The sequence below is a fragment of the Eublepharis macularius genome, chromosome 5, assembly GCF_028583425.1.
Source record: "Eublepharis macularius isolate TG4126 chromosome 5, MPM_Emac_v1.0, whole genome shotgun sequence".
In the NCBI taxonomy this organism is placed as follows: Eukaryota; Metazoa; Chordata; class Lepidosauria; order Squamata; family Eublepharidae; genus Eublepharis; species Eublepharis macularius.
The window spans coordinates 4,888,539-4,908,198 of record NC_072794.1 but is presented as its reverse complement, the minus strand read 5'-3'; the positions used below and the strand labels follow the sequence as shown (position 1 = coordinate 4,908,198).

The 19,660-nt window shown below is 45.4% G+C and overlaps 1 protein-coding gene across 2 annotated transcripts; it reads right to left on the bottom strand.

Annotated features, from left to right (window-relative positions):
* CALR3 (calreticulin 3) lies at nucleotides 1–19,646 on the bottom strand. Of its 2 annotated transcripts, none has more exons than XM_054980223.1 (9): nucleotides 19,474–19,646; nucleotides 18,044–18,145; nucleotides 17,236–17,439; nucleotides 12,699–12,793; nucleotides 10,672–10,881; nucleotides 9,435–9,548; nucleotides 9,203–9,346; nucleotides 1,434–1,526; nucleotides 1–549 (listed from the first exon to the last, which is right to left on the bottom strand). In XM_054980223.1, exons 1-9 carry the CDS (start codon nucleotides 19,571–19,573, stop codon nucleotides 388–390), a joined length of 1,224 nt encoding a protein of 407 aa, XP_054836198.1. In that variant the 5' UTR covers nucleotides 19,574–19,646; the 3' UTR covers nucleotides 1–387. The 2 variants fall into 2 exon arrangements, with proteins under 2 accessions (XP_054836198.1, XP_054836199.1); XM_054980224.1 differs by having other exon boundaries at nucleotides 10,672–10,755.
* Between the last annotated feature and the right edge of the window lie 14 nt (nucleotides 19,647–19,660).

Genomic DNA, 19,660 nt, shown 5'->3' with positions numbered 1-19,660 from the left:
TCTTTACCCCACTACATAGGTACTGGCAAGCCCAGCAATCTCCCTCCTCCTCCCATTTGACAGAGATCAGAGGAACCAATTAAGTGCTTGAAAGACACAGGCCTGCACTCAAGTTTATTGTACTTTTTCAAAACGCATCTTTCCCACAGCTCACCCCCTTTCTTTTAGGGCTTGACATTAGTTAGAAGATTCTCCAAGAAGCAGAGGGCTAGACTCCCTAGTGACACTTTCCTCTCCAACAAGAAGCGTTCTCCTGATATGAGCCACACACACTTCAAGGAAGAAAAGGTTCCTGACTAGCAGTAGCACAACAGAGCCAACATCCAACCCATTTCTCTCAAATAAGTCAAGGCATCTCTCAAGTATGTCTTCTGTTGGCTCTTTCCCTCACAGCTCCTCCTTTGCTGCAGTCATCTTGGATTTGTTTTTCCTGGGTGCTTTCTTCTTGGGCCGCTCTTTGATTTGGCCCTTGAGGTGGTCCTCCTCTCTTGCCCTTTCCCTCTTCTTTTCCTCTTCAATTTGCTCCTGGTGCATTTTCTGTTCAGGGTACTGAAGGATTGGAATGGGGAGGGGGCAGTGAATGTGTGTGTCACGTCTGCCCCTACAATCCATGCCATTGTTCTATGTGTTGAAGCATTGCTAGCTAATGCTGTACCTTGATTTCATTCTTCAAATGCTCTAACCATCACTTTCGTTTCTCCCTCTAGCAGTCTAAGAACGCAACTGTGTTATCTGTTCTTTCTTTGAAGCTCACAGAAGTTACCTTGAACTGTCTGAATTGTTACAGTTTACTCTCATGCATTCCCAGACCCTTTCCCGAGCAAACCTGTGGTCTAGCTGGGAGGAGGGAAATGAGTGGGTATTTAGAGTTGTACTTTCCTCAAGTCTCTATTCCTATCAAGGAGGCATGTGCTACTGATGCCTTTTTTGCCTCTGAGTAACTCTATAGAAATATATATGGAAAAGATTGGATTTCTGAATAAAACCATTTAAGCAAGAGCTTGGACTTCTTGTTGCAATGGTACAGGGACCTATCTACCATATCCTGACAGTGTGCTTGGACTCTCAACTGCCTCAGCCCCTGCCTCCTCCTAAAAATCTGACATTGTCAGAGGCTGCCGAGGGCAGGATGCCCTTTGCTTGGGTGAGGCAATATGGGAAACACCCACAAGGATTAAATCCCAGATGGTACCAGCCCTACTGTCAACCGAGTACTGAGTAGAGACAGCTGGTGCTACTATGGCAGGAGGTTTATGGAGCCAAAGATACAGCATTTTAATTGATCTCTCCAAACACTAGCCCTACGAAACAAGTGCCTTGCTGAAATTCTTACAGAGTGGGACAAAGTAAAAATAGTTTACTTCCAGACCTAGCCATAAAAGAAAGGGGTGGGAGCCCAAATTTGCCCTTTGTTGAGCACTCCTGGCTGTTACCTGAGTTTCTCTCCATGTTTCATCACCAAATTCTTCTGCATATGTTTCATCATCTGTGATCAAGAAATTATCAAAAATTGATCCAGATCTCACCTGCAATTAAGATTTACAAAACAGACTTTAAAAAGCTAATGAAACAGCAGTATAATATTTTCCATTTATTGAGGCTTAATACAATGAATAAAATAGTTCTGAGGCCAGAAGCAGATTGTAAAAACAACTGCAAAAGATAAAACCCTGGGGCAAAAAGATGTTTTGGCTTGGCAACTAAAAGAGAGCAAGTCAAGTGCCTGGTAAGCCTCAAGAGGGAGGGCACTCCACAGGCAAGGTACAGTCACAGAAAAGGCCCTGTCTTTGGTCTCTACCTCCAACCTCTACAGGTGAGGGGACAAAGCAGGGCTTGCCAGGAGGATCTTAACTGGTGAGCTGGAGAGGACCTGTAAGTACCCTGGCCCCAAGCCCTTCATGGCCTTAAAGGTAAGAACAGCACTTTGAATTGTGCTCAGAAACAGGCAGACAGTGCAGCTCTTTCATCACAGGGGTGATTTGATCCCTGTAGTGCACCCCTAACAGTAACCTAGTTGTAACATAAATGCCATGGGTCTAAGCAGCAGTCCTTCAGCACCACCTTCTGGAATCCGTCGGCCAAGTTAAGAGTGGTACTGAAGCATGATTCCCCCTACATCCATGGTATCGAAAGAAGGCCTGGGAGAATCAACAGGGGTGCCTTGGAAGTATCTTGGTAAGGGTCATCAACCAGAGCCGCAAATCTGTGCCCCCAAAGCCAGCCAGATTCTAGATTGAAATAGGTCTGGATAATCTATCTCCTCCAAGACCACCTGCAGCTGCGTAGCCACCACCTGCTCAAGCACCTTGCCCCCCAAACAGATGTCGACAGTGGTAAAATGACACCACACCCCAAATATTTTGGCTTCATAGAATCATACAGCTAGAAGGGACTCGAAGGGCCATCTAGTGTAGTCCATCCACCCCCCCCACACACACTAAATGACCAGAGGAAGGCAAAAAACCTCCAGGGTCCCCAGACAATCTGTCCTGGAGGAAAAGTCCTTCCTGACTCGGAAGTGGTGATTGGCTGAGCCAAGACAGGTGGGATAACAGGAAGCAGGCAAACGTTTGGCCTCAAAGTTACCAGAATGTCTTTTTTTTCTCTCCCTGGTGAATTTACAGGAGGACTGGTATTCCAGCATGGTGAAAAGAAGGGAGGGCTGGCCATTATAGGAGAGGAACAGACCAGGGCTGGATCGAGGGGGGGCAGGGGGGTAGTCTGCCCCTGGCGCTACCAAGGAGGGGGTGCCGGGAGCAGCTCCCTGCGCTGCCTTTCACCTGCCCCACAGGACAGGGGGCAGCCGGCTTGCCGCGCACCCGGGCAGGCAAAAGGCAGCGCGTGGGGCTGCGGGGCCGCCCGCACCATTCGCCTGCCCTGCAGGACAGGGGGCGGCTGCCCGCCCCGTCCTGCGGGGCAGGCAAATGGCGCGGGTGGCCACATTGCCTTTTGCCTGCCCTGCAGGGCGGGGGGTGTGCGGCAAGCTGGTCGCCCCCTGTCCTGTGGGGCAGGCAAAAGGTAGTGCACAGGGCTGCGAGGCCGCTCGCGCCATTCGCCTGCAGGGAGGCAAATGGCACGGGCGGCTTCCCAGCCCCACACGCTGCCTCCGCCATTCCGCCCTGCGTGATGATGTCACCGAAGTGATGTCATCATGCAGTGCGGGGAGTGCATGCGCCCGCACAAGGTGGTCAGCCTAGGGTTGCCCTGGGCGCGGGCAACCCTAGATCCGGCGCTGGAACAGACATGCTTGAGACACATGGACACATGCTAGAGACTCTGTGAGGATCTGAAGGAGAGATACACAGACATCTGGTTTGAAGAGAGGTGTCCTGCCTGTTGAAGAAAGAAGGTTAAACTGAGATGAACAGAACCTGAACAACATTCCAGAACCTGGAACCATGAAGAGATTTCTGCTTCTCTTAAACATCACAGAGATAAGTTTTACACACAAGAGGACTGAGTTTCATTTTTCTTATGCTCAGATGCCTGTAGTCTTTTACTATTCAAATGTACATTTTTACTTGTTCTATCTACTTATATTAGGATGTTTTGGAGGTCTTTCGTTCATAGGATTGCTACAAGTTGGAAGCAATTTGATGGCACGCAACACACACACTTACCTATATACTTAATAAAATTTTATTTTTCTGAAACAGAAGTTATTTGGTCTTTGCAACCATGGACAAAGTAGCATGCTTTGGCTCACATTCATCAAAGTATGAAAAGCAGGAAGGACTTGCCTATTTGGGAATACTTTTAACAAGTGAGATTTCCCAAGTTTTTCCCTATGTCCGTGGTGGCTGAATTCAGAAGAGAATTCAGATTTTTAACAGAGGATCTATCTAACAGTGTGGTGATCATGGACACAATGCTACCTGTTGACACCTTTTCTAGCACCCATCAAGTGTTTTATAAAACAGGTGGAGCATAGGATTCCAACCTCCTGGTGAGGCCTGAAGATCTCTCAGAATTACAAGTGATCTCCAGACTACAGAGAGATCAGTTCCCCTGGAGTAAGTGGCAGCTTTAGAGGGTGAAGTCTATTCTGCTGAAGTCCCTCCCCAAACTCTGCCCTCAAATCTCCAGGAATTTCTTTAGGGGGCCTAGGATATAGTGCCTGGTGGCAAAAAAATGAGATTGCTTTGCCACTATAACCACCACAGAGTATGCACAATAATATGTTCTCACCCATGTTCAGCTGCATTCACTTTGAGTTTTCCTCCACTTGGGCTCAATCTGCCCCAACACTTAATTGCTCCAAGTTCCCCAGTAAACCAAGATGTCAGTCCTCTGCTCTGTTGGTGGTTTCTTACAATGGGAGCCCACAGCAACCCTTCCCAAAGACAACCAAAACAGAAACTGAGGAGGTGAGTCTTAATGAACTCATTTACATCCAAACATTTTTGTTTAAATCATTTACTTCTGTTATTTACGTAAAAAGAAAATCAACACATCTAATTCTCAACATGGCCAGATCTGTGGATATTTAAATCTGGAGACTGGAGCCATGAACAGAAAAGACAAATCTTTCTACAAACCTCAAAAAGGCTCAGGTTTGAGGAAAAAAATGAAATACAAAACAAAATAAAAAATACACCTGGTGTGTGTGTGTGTGCTACCCCCCCAACAACAGAAACAGTGCCTGTAGCTTTAAGAAATGTATGTTCTCAGTGGCTGTTGCTAGGCAACCACAACAATACTTCCAGCCTTCAAGCCTTGTTTTCTATCAGTAAAAGGCATGGGGAGGGGGCATAGCTCTTTCCAGGCATGTGTTGGCCTTTAAGGGAGGACTCATCAGAAATGGGATACTTAGCCGGGCATACCCGTTGCCATTCTCCCGTTGGGAGAACCCCCCCCCCCTCTCGCGGGGGTTCGCTCCCTGCATGAATATCACCAATTGGTTGTACAATATGTTGCCTGAGATGCACCAGTAAAAGATTTTTGGAAACAGAATTTGCGTCCTTCTACGGTCCTTCATTGACTCCTGCTTGGAGGACTCATCAGTGCCAAACCTGGCAGCAACCACCAGGTGACTTGCTACCACGACTTTCATTATTCACCCAAGTCAAGCCTGGGTGGTATAGTGGTCAGAGCACTGGTTCCCAACTTTTTTCTATAGAGATGCCCCTAAATTAATTTTTCAAATCCAGAGGAACCCCTATCTATGAAAACACAAGCTAGAAAAAGTTGATGGCAGGGAGTGCAATTCAATGGAGTGATAGCAAATCACCAGGGGGAGGTTTCATCTGCTTAATGTAGCAGTCCCAGCAACTTGTTCCCCCAGCAAGCTCTGCACCCCAGCATCCTGGGCAAAGAGCTCTAGCACACAGTCTAGAACAAGAAGCTATAACTAAGCAAGCCTCAGTGCTGGACAAAGGGAGGGGAAGCTGAAGCAACAAGCAAAAAACAGAACAGTGAAGAGTGTTGGGAAAAGGGCCACTCATAGTCTGTTTCAGATTCCCTCTGGGCTCTTTTCAGTAATCTGCAGTAAATGAAGGCAGAGCAGTTTTCAGGTGTGTGTGCTTGCCCAAGATCAAGCAATATGCTTTGGTAATCTTGAAATATCTGGTCCCTATTTTCCTCTATGCAACTGCATTGCCCAAGGATGAAACTGCAGCTTTCTCTGTTCCTAGGGTGCTGGAGGATCAGTTGCAGGGTTGTACAGCTCCTCCTGTGGCTTTCACACACATGCAGGAAGAAAGGAGAGGAAAAACAAAATCCCACAAGCAGCACCTTTAAAGGCAAGCCTACCAAACTGGGGAGTCCTTTCGCCTGCCTCCTTTTGCAGGAGTCTGCCTTGGCTGACAGAGCCAGAAGCCAATCAGATGGCAATGCCTGAAGTGCCTTGGGGCAGAGGAGGCAAATCTTTCCCTCCCTCTCCCTGCCAGAGCTGTGCAGGGAGAAAAAAAGGGAAGCTGGAAGACTGGGCATGCAGACCAAGTTGCAGTTGCGGCCACTGGAGCAGAAGCTAAAGTGCCTGAACTGCGCGCACATGCATATAGTGTTTCTTCCCCACAGAATCTCTGATGATGTCCTGCAGAACTCGAGGATTCGACAAAACACTGTTTGGGAAACACTGGGCTGGAGTGTTGGGCTAGGATCAGAGAAGTTCACTAGATGGCCCTGGGCCAGTCATGTGCTCTCAGGCAAAGCTTCCTCACAGGGCTATTGAGAGGATGAAAGCTGATGTAAGCTGCACTGGGTCTCCACTATTGAGAACGGCAGGGTATAAACAGGTAATAAATATAGCAGAAGATGGGGGCAAATAAAAGTTGGTTTTCTGGTGACTAGGAAGGAAGGAAGGAAGCAGAGAAAGGTAAGGATATGGGGGTTGTTAGGTTTCATACAAACTGTAAAGAACCTCCTTCTCTGCTTAGGTATATTGCAATTCTCTAAGCAAATTTTCTTTTTCCTTTGTTAATATTATATTTGAAAACTGGTAGTATATTATAAGCTATCTGTTTTTTCTTGTATTATAGTTGACTTTAATATTGTGTAATTTGTTTTCCTGTTTACGCATTGTATGTTGTTTTTAAAGTTAATAAAAAGTTTATTTAAAAAAAAAAAGGATATGGGGGTTGCCAGGATGTGGGAAAGAGGAAATGACGTGGGGAAGGGAACCCAGGGCAAATTGAGGTGTCCCCTACAAGTCCTTGCGGTTTCTACACCATGCACTGGCAACTAATTATAGAGAGAATGTTCTGAACCTTACAGGTCCCCTGATGAAATGGCGTGCAAAACATGTAGAGATTTTCAAGTGATATGTAAGTTTTTTTAAAAAATCAACTCATTGTTTTTTTCTTCTCTGCTTTGAAATGGGGATCTGTCCCAGCAGCTGCCACTGCACAAAGCGCACCAGTTTTTCCAGGAAAAGGCTATTGGGGGAGGGAAGGAGGAAAAGCTGTAGACAGGGAGCAGATAAAAGTAAGTTTGCTAATGGATGGGAAGGAAGTAGGAAAAGGGGAGAAGCTATAGGGCTTTCAGGGAAGGGAAAGAATAGTGAGGGAGAGGAAAATGAGATGTCCCCTGCAACAGTGCCCCTCTTCTGTATATATATAAACCGCAGAGGGAACTTGGAATGTGAAGTTCCTCAAAAATATTGACAAAATTGCTCCTCGTTGACCTCTCCTATTCTTGGGGTGGAAGCCAGCCCCATGGAAGATATCTAGAAAGATGCTGGCAGAAACCAGCAGCCCACTGGAGGACCTATGAAACAGCAGTGATAATGGCAAAGAAACATTATTTCTTTGCAACCATTGCATCAGCCTAGTTCACAATCATCCCAATTTAAGGTATCTCAACATCTTCTAAATTTGAACATTTACAGTCTCAGGAACAGACAATTTAGCTGTGACATCTTTGCAAAGTTTTTTGCAGATAAAATAGCAAGAATACACTTTGATCTAGATGCCAACTGTAGTACAGGCAAGGCAGAATAAATACTTCATACATCATTTGGTCTGCTTATGGACCATTTCGACCCAGTTACAGTGATGGACATTGACAAGATCCTAGCATCTACTGTATCTGTGCACTGGATCCTTGCTAAAATCATGTAAGGATGACATAAATGAGTCTTTGTTGTCCATCATAAATCAGTCACTAATTCAAGGCACCTTCTCATGACCATTCAAAGAGGCAGTTATTTGCCCACTACTTAAAAAAAAATCCATAGACAAAAATGATGTGGAAATTATTGTGCATTCTGGGTAAAGCGGTTGAAAGAGCAATAGCAGACCAACTCCAGGTATTCTTAGATAACTGGTGCCCTGGACCCTTTCCAATCTGATTTCAGACCATGCTGTGGGATGGAGATGGTTCTGATGGCATTAGTTGACGACCTCCATCTGAATGTAGACAAAGGCCATACTTCTTTGCTGCTCCTCCTGGATCTATATCAAGTCTTTGATATGTTAGATCAAACCAACCTGTTTGGGCATGTGGAGGCAGAAGTGGGTATCAGGAGATGTGCCGTGGACTGGTTTAAATCATTCCTCATGGAATAGAATCAAAGGGTTACTGTGGGAGACCAACTATCTTCAAGGTGAGAAGATCTTGCAGGATTCCACAGGGAGCAATCTCACCCCCCCCCCATGTCATTCAACCTCTATGAAAAGCCTTTAGGAGAAATCATTCATAGCTTTGGAATTGGTGTCACCAATAAGTGGGTAACACCCAGCTCTATATCGTGCTATTCAAACTCCAGATGATGTGGTTGCTGCCTGACTGCTGTAGTTAAATGTCTGAAAGTGAACAAACTGAAACTGAACCCATGCAAGACGGAAGTGATACTGGTTGGGAAAGCAGAGATCCTGAAGGACATTGTGCTCACCACTTTTGATGGGTTCAATTGACCTTTGCTGGCTTGGTAAAGAGCCTAGGGGTTATATAGGATCCACCAATGCTGCTAGAGAAGCAAGTTAGTTCAGCTGCTAAAAAAGGCCTTCTCCCAACTCTTATCTATCTAGCCCAGAAGGTGGCTCCTAGCTTGACACAGATGATCCGGCCACCTGGATACACACTATGGTAACATCTAGATTAAGCTACTGTAATGTACTTTACATATATCTCCCCTCGAAGTCAACCTAGAGACTCCAGTTAGTGCAAATCACTGCAGCTTGTTTATTATCTGAAACTAAGCAGAGAATGCATATTACTTCCATTCTGCAGTCACTCCATTGGCTACCCATCAGTTACTGGGCTCAGTTTAAGGTACTGGCTATCAGATTCAAAGTCCTTCATGGTCTTGGTGCCTCATGTCTACAGAACCATGCTCTGCCACATCAGCTTCACTCATCCAAACAGGGCCTTCTGCAGGTACAACCCTGCAAATGGACAAAGTCAACAACTGCCCGTCCACATGCATTTTCAGTTGTGGCCTGTACCTTGTGGGATGGCCTGCCTGATGAAGTTAGGAAAGTTCCCACTCTCCTAGCTTCCCACATATCTGAATATCCATGCCTTTCTTTTGTAGGTGGTAGGGCTATACTGTATCTAAACGGTTCAGAGAGATACTTGGGGAAAGGGATAGGGACTGCAGACTACACTACTATGTACAGACTGTTCCTATAATTGCACTGTTTATGGGATTCCAGCCATAGTTTATATTGATTTACACCATGTAATCCACCTTGAGTTTCTCTGAGAAAGGCGGATGATGCATGGATGGATGGATGGATGGATGGATGGATGGAAAACTGACCTGCCAGAGATCAAGGCCAATGACACTTATGTTCTCGTAGACAGAAATGCTCAAGTCAGGCACATATGCTGGATTCTCAATTTGTGGATGAGGCCAAATGCCTTTGTAGTTTGGATTTGGGATCTTCCTGGGCTGCCATTCCCCCTGAAACAAACCACAATTTCTGAACACTCACTATCAAAATGCCATCAAAGTCTTCAAAGTCATCCACAGTGAAATAATAGTGTTGTACCCTGTAAAGCGGATTCTTGAGCAGGGGAGGTTGCCAGACACCCTGTTTCATATCGTCCCATTCTTTAGGTTTTTCAGCACTGTTATCTACAATGTATTCGGCAACATTCCAATCCTGGAACAAGGGAGGGGGAAAGAAAAAAAGACATTAAGCTTCACACTGAAGCCCATCAACTGTTTTCATGGAGGTCACCCTCACTGACAATCACAGGGACACTCTGCAGAGAGAGGAGTGAACTAGTAAACCACTTTTATAGTGAATGAGGAGATGAAGATTAGTCAGTAAGGGTTAGATTTTGGAAGGCTCTTCCAGGGCAGTAAACAAAAAGACATTATCTTCCAAAATCTCACTACCCAGCACACTCCACAAACAGGTCAAAGTCAGCCAGTAAAGAATACCAGTAGGAAACTGAAGCAGTACCCATATCTTATGGTTTGAGCCCCCCAAGAGAGACTGTAATGGTAAGAAATTTAAGGGTCTTTTCCCCTTCCGTCCAGAGGATCTTTGCATGCTTGCCCAAGAAGACAACTGTCCTTGCAACATGCAGGTTTTTCTCCTGGTCTCCCTGCCTTAATCTGATTTCAAACTTTGCATCTCTGAGCACCTTCTCAGCCAGACCACAGAGAGAAAGATTGGCTTGGACTTCCTTGCAAGTTGGGATTCCACCCCCAACTCTTGAATCTGAGTACTTTCCTGAAAGGACAAACCTAATTATTTCTCAACTGTCTGGAGTTGTCACAGCTGGGACCTTATGATGGAACACATCTCACTTAGCTACAGTGGCTCTTAGTCATCTAGATTTGAGTCCAGTGACACCTGGAAGTCCAAGAAGATTTGTAGGAGTAGAAAAGAGCAAGAGTCCAGTAGCACTTATAAGACTAACAAAATTGGTAGTAGGTTATGAGCTGAAGAAGTGAGCTATGTGACTCAGAAAAGCTCCTACCCTACCACAAATTTTGTTAGTCTTATGGGTGCTACTGGACTCTTGCTCTTTTCTACTGCTACAGACAGACTAACACAGCTACCCATCAAGATTGTTAGGATATAAGCTTTTGAGAGTCAAAGCTCTCTTCATCAGATACAGATACGGATCTCTGACTCTCAAAAACTTACACCATAAAAATTTGGTTGGTCTTTCAAGTGTCACCAGACTTGAATCTTGCTGTTCTATTGCAAACCCATACTGGAAACTATCTCAGTCATCCAGTAACATTTATCTGCATGAGCAAGCATTTACCTCTGGCTTGGTGTCATCTGGATCATCAATTTCAGCTTCATCATCCCAGTTTTCCGGTTTCTTCACTGCTGGGTCGTTTATTCTCTGTGGAGGTAAGAAGTCCCAATCATCTTCCAAAATGCCTGAAGCAACCATCTCATCATCAATTTTTACTTCATATGTGTGATCTGGTCTTAAAATCAGTGTATATAAATGAGTAAATCCATCAACCTAAACCAAATAATAGAAAGAAAAAGAACATTATCTACTAACACCAACTCTGGTAAAACAAATTCCAGATAGTTTGTTGCAGCAAAATCAGTCTTGAGGCACCTTGAAGCCTTATAGGCAGGCAGCCCAGTCCAAAGAGGCAACATGGTGATGGCATCAGACCACGTGTATAACAGCTATGCCACAGGTGTTCCCTATGGGGATACTGCACAGGCTGGGGACTCAGCAAAAGCCTCTGCAGCAGGCCTGACGAGACTGAGACCCTGCCAGACTCCCTAGCAACCATGCTGTCATGCCCAATGATGTCACAAGGGCATGCTGCTACAGCAGGGATGGTCAGGCGGAAGCAACCAATCACCAGGCAACAAGCATGGGGAGCCAGTCCCGGGATATATGTGGAGCAGGAAGGCCCAGCACTGACTGTGATGTCAGAAGTGTAGGTGAGGCCAGTGGGTGCAGACTGCATTGTTCATCCTCCTTCTGTTGCCCTTGCGTCTCAGGGCATGGCGCCTGCTTGGGGCTGGGAGGGGGTTCTCCCTGCATTATGGGTACTTATGGGCTACGGTTTCCATTGTTGAAGCATTTTGGCATTTACAATGCAAATTGTGCCAATAGAGCACCTTAGGGAGCTACCTAGCTAATGCCCCACTTCTAAAAACACCTCAACACATGTTGGCATGGTGGCTGCACCACTGAGTTTATGGCAGTGGGCTTGCTGCTGTGGCACCACTCCAGGGTGTTTTGGCAGTGTAACTCCAAGGTATAATGCTGGGATCCACTGACATAGTGGCTAGGCTGCCCCACACCCCAGGACTGTGTGGTTATTGTGGTATGTGTTTTACATGGCAACCGGCCACTTCTTCAATACATGGTCATTTATGAAGTGGGTTCCATCCCACAAACACAATAAAGCGGTTAGGGTTTACCATACACCTCTCTCTCATACATATCCACTGTAATAACAACATACTTTGTAAACCGCTCTGAGTGGGCATTAAGTTGTCCTGAAGGGCAGTATATAAATCGGTTATTATTATTATTATTATCATTATTATTAAAAAAATAGGCAGAAAAGGAGCACACTATCCTTTTCTGTACAACAACAAATATGAATCTAGTGGAATCTTCAACACTAACACATAAGCATAAGCTTTTGGTAGTAGAGGAGAAACAGTTGCTTGCAGCAAAAAAAAAAAAAAAAAGCGGTCTTGTGGTGCCATAAAGACCAGCAAAGACAAGTCCTCAGAAGCTTATACTTGAACTACAAATGTTCGTCTTTAAACTCGTTTATTTTTGCTGCAACCAAGACAGCTACCATGTTGGAATCACTTCTCAGTGCAGCCTTTGGGTCAATGCGGGAAAGGCCCCTGGCAGACTTTTTGAAGTCAAACCTCAAAGCAAGAAAGAAGAGCTACAGGGCATCTGCCTTTTCTGGGCCAAAAGGTGAATCAGGAGGAAGCAAAGAACTGTACATGAAAGCAAGTGCACCAAAGCCAGATGTGCCACAGAAGCCACCTTCACTGGCATTCAGGGGAAATGGTTTGGTGGCACACCTGCAAAAACTACTACTAATGCTGGGAAAATATGAAGAGTTCCTCAGTAGTTAGATCAAGGAAAATGTGCCCTCCCTACCAGATGTATCTTCCACCCAGCCGGTAAACATCTGTGGGGAGAGAGAGAGAGGGAGAGAGAGGGGGGGGGAGGGAGAGGGAGAGAGTGTTGTTTTTAATGTATTATTTTGTATGCAATCCGCCCTGAGCCTGCAATTGTGGGGAGGATGGAACATAAATCTAAATAAATAAATATGTGGCACTTACTTTGCATCTAATTTGTTTCTTAATGGGATAAAGTTTGCTCTTGTAGTTTAAAATGACATGGACTTTCTTTGTGTCAGATCCACAAATATCAGGTCCTAAGAATGAGACATAGTTTATTCTCCTGTACCAATTTTCAGTTTTTGCCAGGCTCCCCACTCAACACACCATTTATCAAATACTTTGAACTCCCAGATGAAAAGGGCTTTGCTTGATGACATAAGCCCGCCCTGCCGCCCTGCCAGCATAACTGCTACACAGGCACTGTCATGACTGTGTACAGCCCTGCCATGATTGTTATATCACTGATGCCACAGTATATTGAATGTCTAATGCTAGCCTGTTGTATTCTCTCCTTAGACATGTTCTTTCCATATTATAACTGTTATTCCTCCGGACAGGATGGGCCCCGTTATCTCACAGAACTATGCATCTCCTAGCTAGAGACAACCCTGGAGACTCCAGGCGTCTGCATTTGTTACTTTGCCCAGATGCTGGGAACCTAGTATTGTATACTCACTGCTCAGTCATAACTATAATGGGTTCTCACAGAACCAGTGTAAACCTGCGCGCCAAAATGTAACCGTTGCTGAAACCCCAGAAACCTCAAGTATAACATTGACCTTTTGTTTTGAACTGTCACTTCCGTCAAGCTCTGTGCTGGAGTTCAGACCTGAACTGCAAAATCCTGAATAAAGCCTTTTTTATTGGAACCAATGTGTGTTCACTGGAGAGGGACTGAGGGATCTACCTGCCAGGAACTGACAGGCACAGAAGCGGTTAAGGCTAGGGATGGGCCATGGGCAGGACTGGACCAACAGCTCTCAAAGCCTGATGCTGGTGTAAAATTGCCAGCTTCAAGAGGGGACTGGACAAATATATGGAGCAGAGGTCCATCAGTGGCTATTAGCCACAGGAGATAGATGGTATTCTCTTTGTGGGGAGGTGGTGCTCTGTTGTCTTGGTGCTGGAAGGAAGGCAGTGGGAGGGCTTCTGGTGTCCTGGCCTCACTGACAGTCCTTTAGATGGCACTGGATTTCTAGCCACTGTGTGTGACAGAATGTTGGACTGGATGGGCCACTGGCCTGATCAAACATGGCTTTGCTTATGTTCTTATGTAAAATTACACTACAACTACAGCAAACCATGACATAACCCACAGAGGCCCATGCAAGGGGAAAAAAGAAGAGCCCACCTCCCTTTGCAGCCCCCAAGCAATGCCAAGTCCACAGCCAATTGTATCTCACACTAGGGTTGCCAACTCTGGCCTGGGATATTGCTGGAGATCTGGGGTAGTGCCTGTGGAAGGGGGACTTGGGAGAAGGACTTCACCTATAATCTATAGTATACCAAATGCTATCCTCCAGAGCAGCCACTTTCTCTAGGGGAACTAATCTCTAGTCTGGAGATCAGTTGTAATTCCTGGAGAACTCCAGGTTCTACCTGGAGGTTGGCAACCTTAATTCCACAACTAGCAGCCAATCAGTGTGCGCGCACACGCATGCACACACACAGAGCACTACCTAAATCGCAGCCAGGACACCAATACTCACTCCAACCTATGCTATGCACACTCCTAGCCTGAGCTTGGAACTTTGGTGGTAGGAACTGCACCTCAAGGGCACTTAGTGGTTGCATTAGATTAACTCTGACAGTTATTCCCACACAGGGCCTGGGACTCCTCCGCTGCAGTGGCGGCGGAGGCGGTGTGGGCAGCCAGCTCTGGCCTTCCCCGCCAACCAGCTGATCGGTCTCCCTTCTCCCCGCCAGCCAGTTAAGTGGGGGCGGTTTGCTCCCCCTCACTTCAGTATGCTCTGAATCTTTAAGGAGCATACCAAAGTGACCTAAATTCTGGGTTTTTTTCCCCAAAGCAGGAAACCCAAATCTTTTGGGGGTGCACACCGAGCCAATGGGACCAATATTGTAATGAACCAAAGGGTATAAAATGCTTTGCACAGCTATTGTTGCTTTGATGAGCACTGAGCACAAGTGATTTCTTTACTCTCTGTGTAACTGACACTCCTCCACGTTTATTAAATGTAACAGACTTGCTTCTTTCACAGGACTCTGCGTCTGTTTCTTTGAATTGGCTGACGGACATTCAAACCACAGATTGCGTTTGCGTGGAACACAAGGGTACTAAAAGAACTCACAGATTTACTTTCTGAGCCTCTGTCCATTATTTTTGTGAATTCCTGGAGATCAGGCGAAGTGCCAGAAGAATGTTGTTCCCATCTTTCAAGAAGGGGGAAAAGATACCCCTTCCAGGTAACTACTGACCTGTCAGCTTCATATCTATACCTGGAAAAGTCTTAGAACAAATCATCAGTCAGTCCTTGAGCATTTAGAAAGGATGGCTGTGATTACTAAGAGCCAGCACAGGTTTCTCAAGAACAAGTCATGTCAGACTAACCTTATCTCTTTTTTTGAGAAAGTTACTACTTTGCTGGATCAGGGGAATGCTATATAGTTTATCTCGATTGCAGTAAGACTTTTGATACGGTTCCACATAATATCCTTGTCGACAAGTTGGTAAAATGTAGTTTGAATCCTATTACTATTAGATGGATCTGTAACTGGTTGATAGATCACACCCAAAGAGTGCTAGTTAATGGCTCCTCTTCCTTTTGGAGAAGAGTCAAAGTGGAGTTCCTTAGGGATCAGTCCTGGGGCCTGTTCTATTCAAAATTTTTATAAATGATTTGGATGAAGGAATAGAGGGAATGCTTATTAAATTGGCAGATGATATTAAATTGGGAGGGGTAGCAAATATGGTCAAAGACAGAGTAAGGATACAAGATGATCTTGACAGGCTGGAAAACTGGGCTAAAACAAATGAAATGAATTTCAACAGAGATTAATGCAAAGTTCTTCATTTAGGAAGGAAAAGTCAAATGCATAATTATGGGATGTGGGAGACTTGTCTTGGCAGTAGCATGTGAGAAAAGGATCTAGGGGTGTTAGTAGACCATACACTGAACATGAGTCAGCAGTGTGATATAGTAGCTAATAAGGCAAATGCAGTTTTGGGCTGTATAAATAGAAGCATAGTGTCCAGATGACGAGAAGTGATGGTATTGCTTTACTCTGCTCTGGCTAGACCTCACCTAGAGTATTGTGTTCAGTTTTGGGCACCACAAGAAGGATATAGACAAGCTGGAACGTGTCCAGAAGAGAACAACGAAGATGGTGAGGGGTCTGGAGACCAAGTCCTATCAGGAAAGGTTGAAGGAGCTCGGAATGTTTAGCCTGGAGACGACTGAGAGGTGATACGATAACCATCTTCAAGTACTTGAAGGGCTGTCATATAAAGGATAGCGCGGAGTTGTTTTCCGCTGCCCCAGAAGGTCAGACCAGAACCAATGACTTGAAATTAAATCAAGAGTTTTCAGCTAAACATTAGGAAGAACGTCCTGACAGTTAGAGCTATCCCTCAATGGAACAGGCTTCCTTGGGAGGTGGTGGGCTCTTTCTCCTTTTTTGGAGGTTTTTAAACAGAGGCTAGATGGCCATCTGACAGCAATGCTGATTCTGTGAACCTAGGCAGATCATGAGAGGGAGGGCAGGAAGGGTTACATCAGTGCTTGGTTCTTGTGGTCCTTTTTACATGCCCAGGGTAATGCCGATTGCCACCTTGAGATCAGGTAGCAATTTTCTCCAGGCCAGTGTGGCTAGGGATCCTGGAGGTGTTTTGCCACCTTCTGGGCATGAAGCAAGGGTCAATGGGGCAGTCAGGGGCCGGCAGGTTATTTGGGAATTTCCTGCATTATGCAGGTCATTGGACTAGATGACCCTAGAGGTCCCTTCGAACCCTATGATCTCATGGACATGCAGTGAATAGAACAGCTCTGTCACTCTGTTGTCTGTCAGTGCAGCTTGCAGAGGCACAGGAGCCTTCTTAGAAAGAGGGAGCTGGCAACCCCATCCTCTTGACTTGATTCCAGTTTCCCTGGTGCTATTAAATAAATACATCGATTGCTGTACAGCTGTGTCATCTCTGACAGAGGTCTGGAAGATGAGGCTTAGTTCCCAGACCTAGGCCATTTCAGATCCCTGTGGTTGATACCAGTGTGATGCCAAGGCCACCATCAGGCAGCAGCTGTCTGTGCCTCTGGTGCACTCAGTATGCAGTTTAGGCCTTGTTAAAGGACATTTGTCATTTAGGTCCCTTCAAGAGAATGGCAACAAGATACTGACAAATGGCACGTGTGCCGGCTAGCACTGTGCTAATGATGGGTATGCTGCCACAATCTTAAAACGGGGTACCCCGTAAGTACTCCCTCTCTCTAGCACTAATCTAGAATTACAATCCAAGGGCATCATCCACCAAAATACTGTCTGGTGCAATATACCTATAGCATTAGACTTAGAATCTAACAGGAGCTTCTTGAGGGGGGTCCTATTGAACTGATTTTAGAGGAATTCTCAGAAAACTAGGAAGTTTTTATAGTTTTGGATCTCCTCTCTTTAGATTACTTGTCCAGAACTGGTTTGAAACATGGGGGCAATGTGTAAAGTTGTCTTAGGGTGATCTACTTACCAAACATGATATAGTACTGTGATTCTCCACTCATATTCTTTTGGTTCAAGTCAGAAGGGAATATTTTCACATAACCACCACCACAGTCTATCTTCTGTTCGTGCTTTATTGTATACTGGATGACCAGAGGTCGCCCTTTATTGCTGAATGGTTTAAATCGTGATGAGATAGCATAAAATTTTAAATTTTCACTTGTTTGCAGACCTACGGTATATAATGAGAATGTCTCAGACACAGAAACTAGTATTATAAACTATTTTACCATGTCCTTAAGCATTGTGTTTCTGCTTAAGTAATACTATGTTCAGTATTATTTAACATGTCATGTGTAATACTTATGCTTTGTTCAGATGACAGCTTTGTTTCAAATTTCTGCAATCCTAGTCCTATTACATGGTTTATTAGATGTATCATCCTACTGAATGCATTGATTTACATGGTGTAATACACCTAAAGTCTCAGCAAGAAATAACTTCAATAAATAAATTCATAAGAATGAACACAGTTCCGATGGGAGAGGAGAAAAAACTGAGAACGTGACTAATATTTACTAATTACCACCTGATAGCTGTCCCCAAAGGAAGCCATTGGTTGGCACTTCCAGTAAGGGAAAGTAGAGATCACAGTGGCAGTCAAGGCTACAGGGGTATTAAGGGAGAAGAAAACAAAGCTCATAGCAGCCTGTTAACAGTGGTGGATTACATTTTCAGAAGACGCTGATTTGGTTATATAACAATCAATTCAGTTATTCATCACATACTAGAACTGCTGCTGTCTTTACAATGATTCTCAAAGAGACTTCCCAAACCTTTATCTGTTTCTCGATCTCCATAAAAACTTCCAGCTGTTAACCTAAACTTCCCATAATTGGATTTATGCTGTGAGAGCACCCATCTCTCCTGCCATTTTGCTGTTACAAAAGAGAAAACAAAAGAATTTATCACCAGAGGAGAACATTCATCAGTAATACTAAAACCTGCAATGCTCTCTTCATCAGATACAAGGAGTGGGAAAAGGGTGGAGTCTTTATATAATCCAGGCAGTTGGTGGGAGAGGTAGTGTAAATTTAGTTGGTCTTTAAGGTGCAGCTGGACCCAAATCTTGCTCTTCTACTACAGACCAACATGGAAAGCCACCTGAAACTATTTTCAAGGACGTTAACTATAGTACATGTTATAATTAGCTTGATAGAGTAGGGGTGCAAAAAATGAGCACCTGTAATGCGAGAAATATCCTATGTCATTCAACTCTGAGGGATCCATTGTTCCAATTTTTAAATAAACTCCATTTCAGCAATCTTATGTTTCCTTTAAAGTTTCTCTGCTTGAGACCTGGGAGATTAAAATGTTTTCCCACTGTCTTTTTAATGCTATGATTTCTGATATCAAATTTATATCCACTCATTCTTTTGTGACGGGATTGAGCTGTTTATTCAATACTGACCTGTTTCAGTACTGCAATTTACAATACCCCCTCCCCCTCTACCTGGATTATAAATATTCCTTCCTTTTCCCCCTTCCCTCCAGGTGACAAAGGGAGCTCTAACTCTCAAAAGCTCATAACCTAGTCTAGTTGGTCTTTAAGGTGCTGAAGCTAGGTTCCCGACATTTCAATTTACAATACCCCTCGCATTTAAGGAGGGAAATGTATTGGGGAGGGAGATGTATTGGCCAGGAGATCTCAGGAATTACAAGTGCTCTCCAGATGACAGAAATCAGCTTTCAATGGTGAGCTCTGAGGTGTTCTATAATATATAACATTCAGTTTATATACCGCCCTTCAGGACAACTTAAGGGCCACTCAGAGCGGTTTACAAAGTATGTTATTATCATCTCCACAACAACAATCACTCTGTGAGATTGGGGGCGGGGGGGCTGAGAGAGCTCCTAGGAGCCGTGATTAGCCCAAGGTCACCCAGCTGGCTTCAAGCGGAGAAGGGGGGGGGAATCAAACCCGGTTCGCCCGAGATTAGAGTCCTGCGCTCTTTACCACTACACCAAACTGGCTCTACCCCACGAGGGCCCTCCCTTCCGTCTCCAAGAATTTCCCAGCCCAGAGCGGGCAGCCTCGTTGCAGGGTCAAGCACGTCTCCTTCAGAGGACATAACGGAACCCGCGCGAGCGGCTTGTCCGAATCATCCCCAACTCCGTGTCAGTGGAAATTTCCCTCAGGCGGCTCCCTCCCCACGTGACGCGCAGTCCCGCCACTGGGCAGGGAGCAGCGCCCGCCCGCCCCCACCTCCGTCCAAAAACTGCTCTCGGAAATACACAGTCCCCAGGACTGGCAGGGCCAGGGCCAGGGCCCAGGGCAGGCTCAGCAGCCCGCAGGCAGGCAGCATCTGGCCGCAAGAGCGAGCGGAGCGAAGCGAAACGGGATGAAACCGGGAACAACCAGCAAACCGCCGCTCTCGCGCTCCCAAGGGCGC

Excerpts from the sequence above, each read along its gene's own strand:
- CALR3 (XM_054980223.1), bottom strand. The coding sequence starts at position 19,573 with ATGCTGCCTGCCTGCGGGCTGCTGAGCCTGCCCTGGGCCCTGGCCCTG. Across the intron at positions 18,146-19,473 it reads AGAGCAGTTTTTGGACGGAG|CAAAATGGCAGGAGAGATGG; the intron begins GTGGGGGCGGGC and ends CTTTTGTAACAG. Across the intron at positions 9,347-9,434 it reads TCAAGAATCCGCTTTACAGG|GGGGAATGGCAGCCCAGGAA; the intron begins GTACAACACTAT and ends GGTTTGTTTCAG.